Raw genomic sequence first — 14,948 nt, 5'->3', positions numbered from 1 at the left:
GTTACGTTGATGACATTGGGAATTATGCATCAGCAGTTTCTGATTTATAGGCAGACAATCACCGCTCACGAACATATTTATTTTGCCAAGTATGGATACCTCTGGTTATTTATTATGAAATTACTTGCCCACCATGAAAATAATTCACACCTCAGTGGCACGTAATGAGCTCGATAGTCAGGACACAAGAGGTAAAATTGGATTTTCGAGCAAGCTTGTTAACCCTACGTCAGACCCTCGCGTCAGACCGTGTCGACGCTTTTGTTCAAATTTATGTTCCCTCTATGAATTAATTAAAATAGAAATCCCTTGTTTCTATAGCTCAATTATCAAATAATTTAGTACTAAATAAGATTTACTTGAAATCAATTATCTGTTACTAAAAACTTATGATTATCCTGTGTACCATGAAAGCTAATTGACAGAGAGGTACCAGTAGGAAAGAGTCAACGACCCGAGCGTGGAATTGAACTTTGTGGAACACGCTATTCGATAGAACCAAGGAACAGCCAACGAAGGGTAATTCCTTACATAATGGCAATAAATCAATGGCAGAAGGATACGGACGAGCGTGTCCTCGTAAATTGTGCCTACTTTCGCGACACACGCGCGGTACGCTGCTCAATCACGGAGGTTATTAGTCGTTAGCCGGTGTTCACTGGCCGCTGAGTCAATGTCACGACACCGCATTTCTTTTCGTTCGCCACCTCTGTCCGGTGCGACGAGTAGAGCCTCATCGTGTCTTGATCCTCTCCTTGTCCGATCAATAGCCCCGACCCCGCTCCGAATCCCGTTACAGCCCTCGCACGCGATTCCATCGATTTTCCTTCCGCGATTTCGAAACCCGCGCGTCACGGATCCGAAGCGATTACCTTTAAAAATAGCAGTAGGAAAAGATAGCCTCCTCAGGCATCGTCCCTTTCTCAAGCATTGGCTTTGTATTCAGCGCACGTGAAAGAAAATGGGAAAAAAAACTAAGAATCATAGTCCTGGAATCACTTTAAAAGTGGTTCAAGCTGAGAAGCAATTAAATTACAGCGGACACGTTGAGAATTTTGACAGCAATTTTTTCTCAAGCCTTTCATTTTAGACATTTTTCTTAATTAGCTTCAGCTTGAAGTAGAATAGGACAGTCCCTTGTCAGACCTGAATTTAATTTTTGTTAAACGTAACTAAAGAAATATGCATTAGCTTGAAACAGTTTTCTAAATTAATTCTGTTCTTTATTTCGGATTTAAAAAGATAGTTATATGAAACTTGAATAAAGATTTTCATCCTGGATACGCTTGTTGCAAAATTAATTCTTATCAAGCTGGATCTCATTGCGTGCGCAAAAATTCCAATTTTCTCCTACACCCACTTCACGAGTTCTCCTTAATCAAGCACCCGTCGACCGTAGCCCGGTGCTCTTCGTTTCTTCTTCTATTCATCTCTGTTTCTTAAATCAACACCGTCCAACAATCTTGCATTCATCACGAACAAGGGTATCAAGGTGGATCATATCCGAGCTGCTGATGCATCAGCTCTCGCAGCGCGCAACGTCGCAAACGAAAAATAAGGAGAAAGAGGATAAAGAGGATGTATCAGAGACGCGCAGCCCGGGCTTTCTAACCCTGCCCACGGAAACAATGGCGTACCGGAAACAACAACCCTGCTCTTCCTTTAGACTCCATTCTACACTTTGAAAATTCTTTCTGGTGCTCATCTACACGCCACCGTCTAAATCTTCATACTCCCGTCTTTTGGAAGCCTTCCGCGTTCCGTGTTCGCTCCTCTTCATTATCAAGCGGCGGCTTCTGCAGACCTGGTAAAAGAACCTTGAGCAATTTAATATCGACGTTGCACCTGGACACACCTCTGCCAGGTCGAACCTCGAGGAACGAGAGGAGAAAACGAGACGATGGAAAAAGTGAAAGAAGAAGAAGAAGAAGCAGAAGAAGGAAGAAGAACGAAGAGGAGCGGGACTGAACGTTACCCATCGTCTGGTTTCCCCGGTTCTTGTCGGCTGTTTACAATCATAGAAGGCTGTGATGGTGGTGCAGCATCGTGGCCAGCACCAGGTATGGTAGCCGCGGGTTTCGTACTTGGCGACGACGAGATGTGACCACGGTTTAGAATGGTTGGACGGTCGATGCACTTCGCGACGCAGACCCTTGCGAATGAGCTTCCACCACCGGTGTTCAAAGGAGGTTGTTCATGCCTCGGCTAAAAGGGCTTGGTCGATCGGTTCACAGTTCCTGGGCTCCTCCCTCTTCCGAGCTACCAGTTCGCTGCGAGAGACCCGTGCACGGAGTACAAGAAGTTCGCGAATCGAATCAGTACCACCGTGACACCGGTTCCTGTGCATACTTTGCAATACGACCGCAAAGCGATCAGTAAAGGGGTTTGCTTGGAAATTGGCAAACTTTGGAAACGCTGGACTGATCCGCTGAGGAAGCTTTGATGGTTAGGGAACTAATTCCGCTTGAAAGTCTCAGGATGATCCCAAGTGGTCGTGGCAAGCGAGCTAGAGATTCGGCGAATCTGGCGAACGAAGGAAAGAAGGAGGAGAATAGCCGCGTCCTTCGATGTCAAGGAAACATCTGGCCTCTCCATATTCGACGAACGATGTCGTTCGTTAGCTCGTTCGTCAGCGGTTCTCAGCTTGTACTGTTGCAGGAATTCCAAGAGAAAAGGCGTTATGGCTAAACGATGATATCAATACCTTGCCGCACATACCGCTGGCGTATCTCGTGAGATAGGTGACATGACGCATGACTCGTTCGTGTATGCCGTATGCAGTAGCGTTATAATGTTTCAGAACATTGATACTTCCTAGCCAATCTTGGGTGAAAAGGTTCATCAGTTTGTAACTGTCGTAGAATTGGCGAAATTAATAAACCGACGTACAAAGTATACGTTACGTGTTTTAATTCCTATCTTTCCTGCATGTTTCAGCTTTCATCATTCGCCTGTCAAGTTGGCAGAATGGATATTAAAACTAAATACTACCATATACTTTCATCGTTTCAAATATTGGAAAATGAAGTTTTAATATCATTCGAGAAAAGATTGTATCACACGGTTGAATAAATGCTGGTGTTCCACAATACCGCGAATAAGAGACTCGAGATGACGCGGCCACGGGAGGGCTCTCGGAAGGAACCGCGTGCTGCCTCGAATTTCAAAAGCGTGCAGAACAAACGTGACCAAGTCAGAATTCCTCTGCGGAACGAGTGAACCGGCTGCTTTTATGTCGCCACGAACAGAGCAATAAGCCTGCTTGTAAACTTTAATAAGCCTAAATCGGCGGGCGATGCACGCGATCATAGAGCAGGAAGAAGATCGATGACTCGATAACTGGTAGGGTGGCGTGTATCTGATCGTAGATCTCCTATTAGCCTCGATATTTTTACTCGTTAATATCGGGAAATGCTTCTCGAACCGCCAATTAGACTGCGAGTGTAGTTTGTTTTTAACTCTGCTCGATCCGAGTGGATTTTCAGTGTACCAACTAGCTTTCGCGCCAATAATACTTGCGAACGATCGGGTTAATTGAATTCGATATCATCGACCGTGATCAAAATATCGTATCGAGCCTGATTGCTAATTGCTAGTAACGATGACAAGCTTTCGGCGAAAGTCATGCGTCGAATGAATAAAGAGCATCGATCCGCTGACGCTGTAATGTGTCCCGAGTTGTTAAATGTTAATCGCGCGGAGACGTGTATGTAAGTATGTAAGTATATACGTACATACACGATACCATGTACACTTTCACCGCGCCGAACGAGACCCGAGGAACGGAACGGATTTCTTCCACTGGTAATGGAAGTTCTCTAACGTCGAAATAGACATATCAAAGGGATCGGGCCGACCGTTTTGTTCACGGTGCGCCGCAAAACCTTCGTAACAAACGACGTCTCGCCACTTACAGAAGGAAGCTGTGCTCCGCTACTGTCCGTGGCACGTTCTCCTTCACGTCCACCAGTGCCCGTGTCCATCCTTCCGTTCGCGTACGACCGACGTATTCAGTCAACGTGTGTGTATTCACCAGTGTGTCGTGAACCAGAGCGCGGACCGGTGTGCGCGCATTCTAGGCGTGTAGCCGCGAGAGTGTGACACGGGAGCACTTCAAGATACGAAGAAGGTAAGGTAAGTAAGGCTCGTGCCCTGCCCGGTGACTGAACCCACACCGTGTGTTTCACACACCTAAGCAACGCTGGTCGGATCTATTCTCACACGAGCAGTGCCCACGTAGGTTTACTAAGAAACCCTGTGTGCGTCTGGTTGTAGTTGGTCGCATCGACAAAGACTTCGGGGAACAGAGAATCTCATCGGCCGGGGCGGTTCGATCGGCGGCGTGCTCGAATTAAGATGCATCTACTAAGTGGGATCTACGGCGTGGTTCTCCTTGATCGCTTCCGGTTTCGCGAGCCGAGACGCGTGTACGGCTCGATACGCGTCGCGTGAAAAATTCACGATGAATAGATCTCGACCATCGCGCGGTGGTCGGAGAACGTTTTGTTGGACGTATTCCAGGCAGAGGTAGATTTGTTTGAGTACCAGGAAGTACGAAGAGGCAACGTGCTCGCCTCCGGAGAGTCTCTTCGTGTACAAACCGAGGGCTCTCCAGGTATCCACTCTATCACAAAGTTTCTGAGAACGCGCTGCCTGATAGCACACTGTAGTATGGAACGTAGAGTAATTCGCGAGAAATGACGCGCGGAGGACGGTCTAATTGTCGCTTGTTCGATTAAAACCGAGTGTGACGAGCGATTTTACTTACCTTGTCCTCGCAGGTCTTGTGGCAGATGTACTTGCACACTGGAATGAAGAAAGCATTAATAGTACACTCCTTATCTTCATGGTTTGTTCAGAATAAAACGAACGTTGAAGTTAAGTTCGAATAATGTTAGATACTCTATAAAACATTTCATAAAATGAACATGAATTAAATAGACAAAATAAATTCTGGAGTATCTTGTAGCAGAGAACAATAATTTTAAATCTCAACCAATGTTTAAATTCGAACTCCCTCTGCGTTTTTATCATCACTACTCCATGTTTTTTTTACCGTGCACAGCTCCAACAGAACTACCGACCCTTTCGCGCTACTGGTTCGGAGCAAGCGTAGGGAATGAACTTATCGACTCACCTCTGCAGCACGATGCCTGTTTGATCACCGCCTGATGGCACAAATGGCACGGACGCGGCTTGCGCAATTGCTTTGTACGGAACACGTGACATTGCGGTTCGAAATCGCTCTGAAATCAAACGAGAAAAAGAAACACGATTAATCAAACTAATCATTATCGGATCAACAAATTCAGATAAAAAAGACGCGACGATAAATCTTTCAACTTTTTCGTACGCCAGTTTTTCATGCATGTTTTCAGGAACTTTAATTACTGGGTAAGAACCTCTTCACTGGTTAGCCTCAACGAGGTCTAGACGGACTAAATGAAGCGTCTTTATAACACGTCTCCATCGTCTGCGCAAAAACTCTCTCTTCCACTCGAAATTATTATTCATGAGCCAGCCACGGTATTTCAAACTGAATACATCCTGAAGCCCGCCTCGAAGAGCTTGAAATTCATCAAGCCCGTTGCTCCGAGGAAGAACTTTCCGCCGCGGCTTCCTTGCTTCGATGCACACCAAGGTGTAATAGTTGTCTTTTGCCGTTTCAACTTCGTGCTCAATCTGTTAACAGCAAGCGAACGCACCGCCGCACCGTCGGAATTATGCGCAAATAAACGCCTCGAGCAGTCGTGATGCGCGAGCCTCGATTACGTACACGCAATGCTTGCCGCTTCTTCCCTACAAAAGTAGATACTTCGAGATTTCACCCGTCTCAATCGACCAGTACGTTCGTGGAAAAAACAATCTGTGGATCCGAGCCAAATTTTGCGTAACACGTCTCGTCGCTGCCTGTGGGTGACGGCTGTTTGACGATTCTTCGCGCAACGGTGGATAATTCAATCAGTATTCAGAGGAATTCGATCGTGACTGCTGATACCTCGACGAAAAAGGACCGCCCGTGCGTTTCTACGGATTATTCGCCATTCAACTCGATCGCTGAGTAGCTCGACGAATGGTAATCCTCTGTGGAACGCGTGTAAGGCATCGGTCAGACTACTAAAGTATTTAGCCGAAACATCCACCAGCGATTAGTTGAGCATGATTTAAAAAAGTGAGAATGTTTTATCGTCTATTCTATCAAGTTAGTAAAGTCTACTTTCAATTTTCGCAATCTAATTTAATTTATTTGCTACATGCATAGATAAGAATGAGAAACTAGCATAGCTCTTTGTAGGTTAATGGAACTTGAATTTATCGTTGTTTTGAAAATTAATCAGATTCCAAAGTTCGCGTTATCGATTTCTAGAGAACGGTGATTGCAAGAAATATTTTCGCGTGTCATTTGGTATCACGCAGCCGGCAATTAACCCAATACCGAACCGCACGCAACATCGATCTAGCATTCCAAGTGCGTCCCCATGCTTTCCTTATCGTCAGGACATTCTTCATCTCGCCGTTGCATCGGTTGATCGATGGTTCAAACCGTTGCATCGGGTTCGGCAACGCGGTCGCGGGCTACGAGACAATAACGGTGTTTCTCGAAGCCTCCGCGCGATAACGCCCGTTGAATTTGCCGATAACGATTCTGAATGGAAACGAAACATATCGTCATTGCGCTATACTGGTTTACTGTAAGCCACGCTTTATCGTTTGCAGTTTGCTTGCCACAACCGCATAAGCGAAGCATAGTTGCGTCGGCATCGCAGCACCCGACATAGATTGTAAAATACTGTGCCATTAAGAGCGTCGTAATATTTCGTAATTATCAGTTTTATCGGGCAACCGCGAGTCACCGGTTGAATTATCGTGACTCGACAAATGCGTTCGCCAAAGTACGGAGGCGGAAGAACGAGCTTCCTTATTGGTCACTGTATGCAAAAGCTCGCCGCGTTCACTGTCATCGTAAACGCAATCACGTAGCATCCATTCTTCTTCTCGTTCGCCGTGTTTTGTCCTCCTTTTTCCTATGGAACAATGAATCGTATTGCCGTATCAGATCGTTCGTCTGATGCATATACGCACATTTGTCAAAATCGTTCTTCCAATTGTACGTTAAATTGTTCAAATATATCATCGGTTGAACATAAATGCTTTTCGATTTTAACATCCCAAACTGATTTTACCTCAATGAAATATTTTGCTTGAACAAATGCATATTGTTTCTTATTATCCTATCTAATTTTTTATAAATTGTTGATACCACATATAATATTATCCATGTTATTTGTATAATCAAATTCGGGTGAAATCTTGATTGATTTAATGACAGTTAAGATTACCAGGAAACAGTTTAGATATCAGCCTAACTGTAATGAAAGATAATTAATTAATACGAAAACTGTCTGGCCAATTGAATAGTTAATCGATAAAAATCACGTAAGACATTACGCACCGATTAATGATTGACGTACCATTTCTTGACGCTACTTATTTTCTCCCTCGAGCACTTAATGATGATTTATCATCGTCATATTACTTTCAGATAAAAACAATATGCTCTCTCTCTCTCTTTCTCTCTCTCCTGTCGATGTACGATTTCACGGCGACTTAATTCATCCCGCCGATGTTGTACGGTGATCGTACCACGTATCTCAGTAACTAATTGTCGGATTCATTAGCGGGACTGACCTTTGATGCTCGAGAATAGCCGTTGCCATTGATCACGTACGATTAATTGATCCTTAATCTCGGAGAAAATTCATTGAAATCTTTAGATCATCGACCTCCCGGCGGTAAGTCAGTCAAACAACCTTTTCCTTCTCCTTTCTCCTGAACATACTTTCTTCGAGGTCGCCGATGACCCATAAATATCATACTTTTCTTCCGTCAACACGAATAAAATGCAATAATATTCATCCGTCCGGTGATCTTAGCTGCATGAAACGATTATGCGACGGAGTGAGACTGAAATTCTATTCGATTCTCATGGTGAGAACCGACTTGAAACGAGGATGAGTAACCAACTGGCAATTTAATGTCCATCAACGGTATCTCGCTGCTTTCGTTACGCAGAATAAGCAATGAGAACTCTCAAATAAAATTACACCCAAGATTACCGATTATTTTTTTTTTCAAATATAGATATTATTATTATTTCTCGTTTTGATCAGATGTGAATAAGCCGTACATAGGAAGATTAAAATTTATAGAAAGATTTGAATGTGTAATCGGTTGAACATAAATGCTTTTCGATTTTAACATCCCAAACTGATTTTACCTCAATGAAATATTTTGCTTGAACAAATGCATATTGTTTCTTATTATCCTATCTAATTTTTTATAAATTGTTGATACCACATATAATATTATCCATGTTATTTGTATAATCAAATTCGGGTGAAATCTTGATTGATTTAATGACAGTTAAGATTACCAGGAAACAGTTTAGATATCAGCCTAACTGTAATGAAAGATAATTAATTAATACGAAAACTGTCTGGCCAATTGAATAGTTAATCGATAAAAATCACGTAAGACATTACGCACCGATTAATGATTGACGTACCATTTCTTGACGCTACTTATTTTCTCCCTCGAGCACTTAATGATGATTTATCATCGTCATATTACTTTCAGATAAAAACAATATGCTCTCTCTCTCTCTTTCTCTCTCTCCTGTCGATGTACGATTTCACGGCGACTTAATTCATCCCGCCGATGTTGTACGGTGATCGTACCACGTATCTCAGTAACTAATTGTCGGATTCATTAGCGGGACTGACCTTTGATGCTCGAGAATAGCCGTTGCCATTGATCACGTACGATTAATTGATCCTTAATCTCGGAGAAAATTCATTGAAATCTTTAGATCATCGACCTCCCGGCGGTAAGTCAGTCAAACAACCTTTTCCTTCTCCTTTCTCCTGAACATACTTTCTTCGAGGTCGCCGATGACCCATAAATATCATACTTTTCTTCCGTCAACACGAATAAAATGCAATAATATTCATCCGTCCGGTGATCTTAGCTGCATGAAACGATTATGCGACGGAGTGAGACTGAAATTCTATTCGATTCTCATGGTGAGAACCGACTTGAAACGAGGATGAGTAACCAACTGGCAATTTAATGTCCATCAACGGTATCTCGCTGCTTTCGTTACGCAGAATAAGCAATGAGAACTCTCAAATAAAATTACACCCAAGATTACCGATTATTTTTTTTTTCAAATATAGATATTATTATTATTTCTCGTTTTGATCAGATGTGAATAAGGCGTACATAGGAAGATTAAAATTTATAGAAAGATTTGAATGTGTGTGAAATGGAAGAGATAAAATACTAAAAAAGTTTTTTTCAAAAACTACGAAATGGGAGGGAACAATTTCAATTCATACAGCATGGGGAATAATCCTTTGCGATTGCAAATATCCAGCGAGCACGAATTGGTTTTGTTCGAAATCGAATTTCGCGGATGATCATGGCAAAGGCAAAACGCGAAAACCTGACAGAACGCGGCGCGGTTCCACGCTGGCGAGCGTGACGAACATCGGTAACGTTTAGGTACACGTCCCTGGCAAAGGAAGATACCGCATTGTTGTAGTTCCGACACGATTGCGACGCGACGTAGATGAACACGAACCAATCGAAACGAAGAGGCTACAAAATAGAGGGAGAGACGATAAACGAGAAGGAACAAGGATCCCGGCTCGATTTCTAGCACAGTTGTTAATTAACGGAACGCTCGAGAGGCTCGTGTGCTCGTGGGCGTGGAACTGACACAGAGAGGCATACATATCCGTGCTTGTAGCCTGAATTATATCGAACGAACGAGTTCAAAGTTCTTCTGGCAGGGACCGAGTCGAGTGGAATCAAGTGCGTTCTCGGGACGATACCGTCTGGTCCGTCCGTTAACTCGTTCGCGAACGGTTCCTGGCAAAAGCCTCCGCTTCGTGGAGAACGGAGCGTTGGTCCGGAGCGGCGGAACGACGCGACGAGCTGTGGAACAGAGCCGGCTTTGTCGAGTCGCGTTTGCGCTTTGACTCGGAACACTTCGTCTCGCATTAACCGCGCGTAGATACAAAGAGAGAGAAGAAGGGAGAACACAGCGGAGTGCATGTTCGCTCCTTTTCTCGTTCCCTCTTTCGCACGCGTTTCTCCACCCTGTGTACGTTTTTCTGTCTGAGTGAACCTCTCAAAGCGACGTTTTTATCCACCCACCACCAGATATGTAGTGCTCACTCCAACTTGGTTCGATGATCCACGCCGCGCTATGCAAAGAAAATGCGCGGTTTCGTGAGACACCGTCGACCGAAAAGATCGCTTCTGGTTGCTGCTCTACCGTCGACGTATGAGCGAAGATTTCGTAAAAATCTGGACGAACTTATCTTTTACATCTATTCAATACAGATACTTCCGTTTTATATTTATTATTGCAAAGTGAAAATTCTTTGAAAATCGTACGAAATACGATTATAATATGTATATTTATTAGATAGGGGCAAAATGTTTAAAAAATAGTAAAACATTCTCATATCAATTTATTTCATAAAAGATTTAAAAATTGAATATAAAAATGGTATATGATAATAATATAGGGGTGTAGTATATGATTATAAAGTACCAGCAGTGTAAGCGTTGGCAATGATATAACTCGAACGGGAAGAGGAAGAAATTGCGCGTCATCGATCTTGCAACAAAGCGCCATAAAAGCAGCCAGAACTCCGAATATACTCGAAGATCTCGGAGCAGGTCATAAATACAAATTTATCGACGCGGAAAAAGGAGAACGCGCGCGTCGCGAAGTCATTACAAGGGAACCACTATCGATGAATCGTGAATGCGAGATGCATAGAAAGAGGAGAGAAGAGAAGAAGAATAAGAGGAAGCCTGTACGCGACTGTACAGTCGATCGAGTTGAAATACGATTTACTGGGGTGGTCTAACGCGATAGAAACGACGCGACGCCGAGAGAGAAAAGAAGAATATGAACGAGGCTAATGCCTTCAATGACAACATCTTTGCGCGGATGATAGAGCGTGCACAGGAAGATGCTTGTACCCGGGAATGTGTCTTAGGGTGTGTGCACATACGGTGGCTTTAAATCCAGCATACTTCCTCGAGAACATCTCTCTGATCGCGTTACTCTCCGCTTAGGAGTCGTACTTATAACCGAGCGGTACGAACGTCCAGGAAAACGATGCAGATCGGAGAAGAGCGAAGAGACCATGAATTATCGAGCAGAAGTATTCAGCACGGCTCGCGGTGTGCTATAACAAACTACGCAAACGTACCGTTTGCGTCAGCATCGTGCTACACGTTTTACGTCTATTGTATGTATATACATATGTATGTATATCGCTTTGGGAGAGTTCGAGATTTGTGTTTGAACGTCGTCGAGTATAATAATTTCACGAAAACGAGAATCGCACGAGTTCACCTCGTTCGAGGAAGTTCACGGATCTTTCGCGTCTTCGTTTTCAAGGAATCTTTAAATTCTCGCGAATTCTGGTTTCCGTACACAGGATCGTTAGCAACGTCAAACGTGCTAGCCCTCCTACTACCGTTCGCGGACTTCAGGTTCCATATCATGCATTTTTATCTTGCGTACATCGACGTCACTAAATTTACCAGGGGATTTTGACGCCGCGACCCGATCGTTGAACAAATTTTCTGCATTTTACCTTCCAATGGAAATTTATTCGAACACCGTTGAACGCGAATAAATTTTCGGGTCTTGTTCGCACGTGCACCGACGCGACTTTTCGTCGATCGAGCAGAACACTCTCTCGCCGTGGAAATATCGTCTGTCACCTTCGTCTTCGGTTCCCTTTCACCCCACGGATTTATCACGTCGTTGGCACCAGGGATTACCAATCACGATCGTACATACCCCCACGTCTGGATCCTCCCAGCCCCATTTTTTTCTCTCTCATGCTTTTTATTCGAACGCCACACCCGGAATGCCGATGATCCGCGGACTCTGACTTACGTGAGTTATAGTTCTCCCTTTCGCGATTCTACTACGTGGGTGTACGTACGTGTGCACGCCTCGTGGCCTGTTTGCCGGTGAAAAATTTCCCAAGCGGATATCGCGATACTCTGTTTTCTGGCAGAGCTTGCTTTTTAGAAAGCGGAAGGAATTTCGGTCAGGAAACTGTGGCTGAGTTTGATGTAAGTTCTTTACTGCACAGTTTTCAGTTAAAAAATCCGTGGAATTTGAAGATACTTTTTCTATATTATTTTCAATCTATTCTGTGCAGCAAATGTTACTTCAAAATAAATACGATAAGAAGGTTGAATTGAAGTGTTACATTCATTTCTATTAACCTAAGTTTGGCGATATTATAGTGCTCTAGCCATCATTCTTCTATAGAGTATGTTATAACAAATGTTGTGATACAAATATACAAAAATACTCGAATTAAAGGAATTTAATTTTATACGTAAAATTCGATACTCTGAACAATCGAAAAATAAAATCGTTCGAGTTAATCGATAATTTATTCAGCTTCCACAGGGAGACCGATACTCGGTATGGAAGCAACAACTGCTCTATCAATCATCAATCCCGGTCTATGCACAGAAACACAAATAGTGTTCCTCTCGCCGCACGTAAGATCACCGTTAACGTTACTTCCAACTATCCATCTCCTCAACTCTTTTCTCCTTAAAGACGATTAAAATCTTCCCTTACAGACATTCTTTCCCCCGTCGAGCACGATGCAACCGGAGATATTATTGACACTGAGGCTCGAAGCAACCGTAAGAATCGTGCATACCTACTACGTACCTGGTGGCTAGGCGAAGGTAGATCTTGTTGAAAGATCCAGATACACGCCGATAACAAGGCAACGGTGTACTTGACACACCGCGCGAGATTACGTTGCACGTGCAACACGGACGATCCAGCATCGCGAATAAAAGCGCGCAATGACGAGAGCCGCTCTGCTCTATCTTCCTCCATCGCAACCGGTTTCATCCGATTTTTCAACGTGGGTGTGTGCTCGCGATCATTTCGAATCGAATATACATGCGCGTTGACAACACGTTGTTCAACGAGTATTCTTCGTAACACTCATTCGTCGTCTACAGTCGACTTTTTTTTGGGGTAATGAAAAAGCCGTAGACTTTCAGGTCAGAACGTCGACTTATAATAATGTTTATTTAACTCATTTAAAACTACATTTCAACATGTATATCATATAAAAACCAGAATAAAGTTAGTATCATTGATCGTAATCGATTGAATTTCCGCGACTCAATAAAAAGTGTATATCGAATTTTATGAAGCATGAACTTCTAGTGAAAGGAATTTCTCTACAACATACCAGAGGGAAAAGAAGCCAAGCCGAACACGAAGCATGTAGTCTTAATCGCGTTTGATCTTTTAATCGTCATTAGGAAAGAGTTAAATTTAGATAGGTACCTACTCTGGAAAGAGGGAATTCGCGGCGTGAACACTCGAATTAATCGAGTTTCTGCGTTGGCTCGCGGAACGAACGGCCAATCGTTCAAAGTCACTCGCGAACATGCAGTCGTAGCCGGCGAGATAAGCCTCGACATCGTCTCGCTTCCTCCCCAGTCTACTATCGTGTGCTTTTTCTCCGTTAAGATCGCGCTGTCACGGCACCGATGTGTTCGTCATTCGTCACGGCGATCTCTGAGAAACTCCCGAATCGCCGCTAAAAGTTGTAGCAAAAAAGATAGGATTTTCGTCTCAATTTGACATTGAAATTGTCCAGTTTTATTAATCATAAAATTCTGTCTTCGTATCATGTGAATGAATAATCATATAATAATAAATTGTTTTTTAAAAATATTAAATATTCAAATCCAGATAGATTTTTATTACATTTTTTTCATTAACTTGTTTGTTTGAACTTCGTTCTTTTAAAATGCTTTCTGAGTTATCATAAGTAAAAGTCTAACAATTCTTGGGAAATAATCAGCAGAAATGTGACACTTATTACTTATTATACTTTTAGTTTCATCATCGCTATCGGTGCCATAACGCCGATAGTGACACAACCCATATGAAAAATCAACAAAAGGGGAAACGACGGGACAGTCACAGTCCGGAGTAAATCGAGCGTAGCTATTGTCCGAGCTCGATTGGACAGAGAAGATTTCTCGCTTCGCGAAACTATTACTCGAGTTGGGCGTAATCCCGTCTGGAAACGCCGCGGATTCACCGTTCGTGGTTTTACCTAACGATGACAAACGGTTCAGGATTATTTGGCCAATCGTGATTTCCCTCGTCGTCGATATACACTCAGAGGGTTTTCTGGTTATTCGGATGGAATGGATCGGCCCGGTAAGCTAGCCTGCACGGCGCGGCGTTCACCGACAAGTTGAAAAATGGCAGACGAAAGCAACAGCAACAGTCGAGTCCTAAATCTTGATCCGTGAAATCCGGCGTTACACGTTCTACCTCTTTGCATCGGCGCATATTTCTAATGCATGAAAGGGAACACGGTACCCGAGCGCCATAACGACAAGTATATAAATTTGATGTTATTACCAGCCCTTTTTACCCGGACCTATGTATAGCCAGGCGAAATACGAATTTATCGTGTGTCGCGAATCAAACGAATCGTATACGTAAAATTCCGTATCGATAGTTCCGTGGAAAGGGCAACCATGCAGAATTGCAATGGTTCTTCACAATCTCGATTTATAATACAGCCGTGTCGAAATTCGATTCAAGAATAGATCAACATTTTCTCCTTTAACTACAGTGACAATGAACTTTGTATTTTACATTTCATATTAATTATCTAATCACATTTAATCATTTATTGAAATATTTAATATGCACAATAATAAGTGCTAAGTTCACATTTAGCGCCTATTCAATTTTATACGAGTTTCTCTACGAGTAACCTCATTTCAACCGAAATAACTTTACGACGATTGAGATTAATACTCCATCTATCGTGTTCTAC

General features: G+C 43.1%; 1 protein-coding gene across 7 annotated transcripts in view; it reads right to left on the bottom strand.

Annotated features, from left to right (window-relative positions):
• by (focal adhesion protein tensin) overlaps positions 1 to 14,948 on the bottom strand; it is a 132,178-nt gene that overhangs the window by 75,904 nt on the left and 41,326 nt on the right. For all 7 annotated transcript variants that reach the window (XM_026819429.1, XM_018036554.2, XM_026819428.1 and 4 more), the window contains exons 2-3: positions 5,138 to 5,246; positions 4,769 to 4,806 (exon numbers count right to left, since the gene is read on the bottom strand). In XM_026819429.1, the coding sequence (XP_026675230.1) occupies positions 4,769 to 4,806; positions 5,138 to 5,246 (147 nt within the window). The remainder of the gene's footprint in view (positions 1 to 4,768; positions 4,807 to 5,137; positions 5,247 to 14,948) is intronic.

The sequence above is a fragment of the Ceratina calcarata genome, unplaced genomic scaffold (assembly GCF_001652005.2).
Source record: "Ceratina calcarata isolate Rehan_Ccalc_2016 unplaced genomic scaffold, ASM165200v1 scaffold151.2, whole genome shotgun sequence".
NCBI lineage: Eukaryota > Metazoa > Arthropoda > Insecta > Hymenoptera > Apidae > Ceratina > Ceratina calcarata.
Note: the sequence above shows the minus strand (reverse complement) of the source record. Positions and strands in the feature narration are given on the sequence as shown.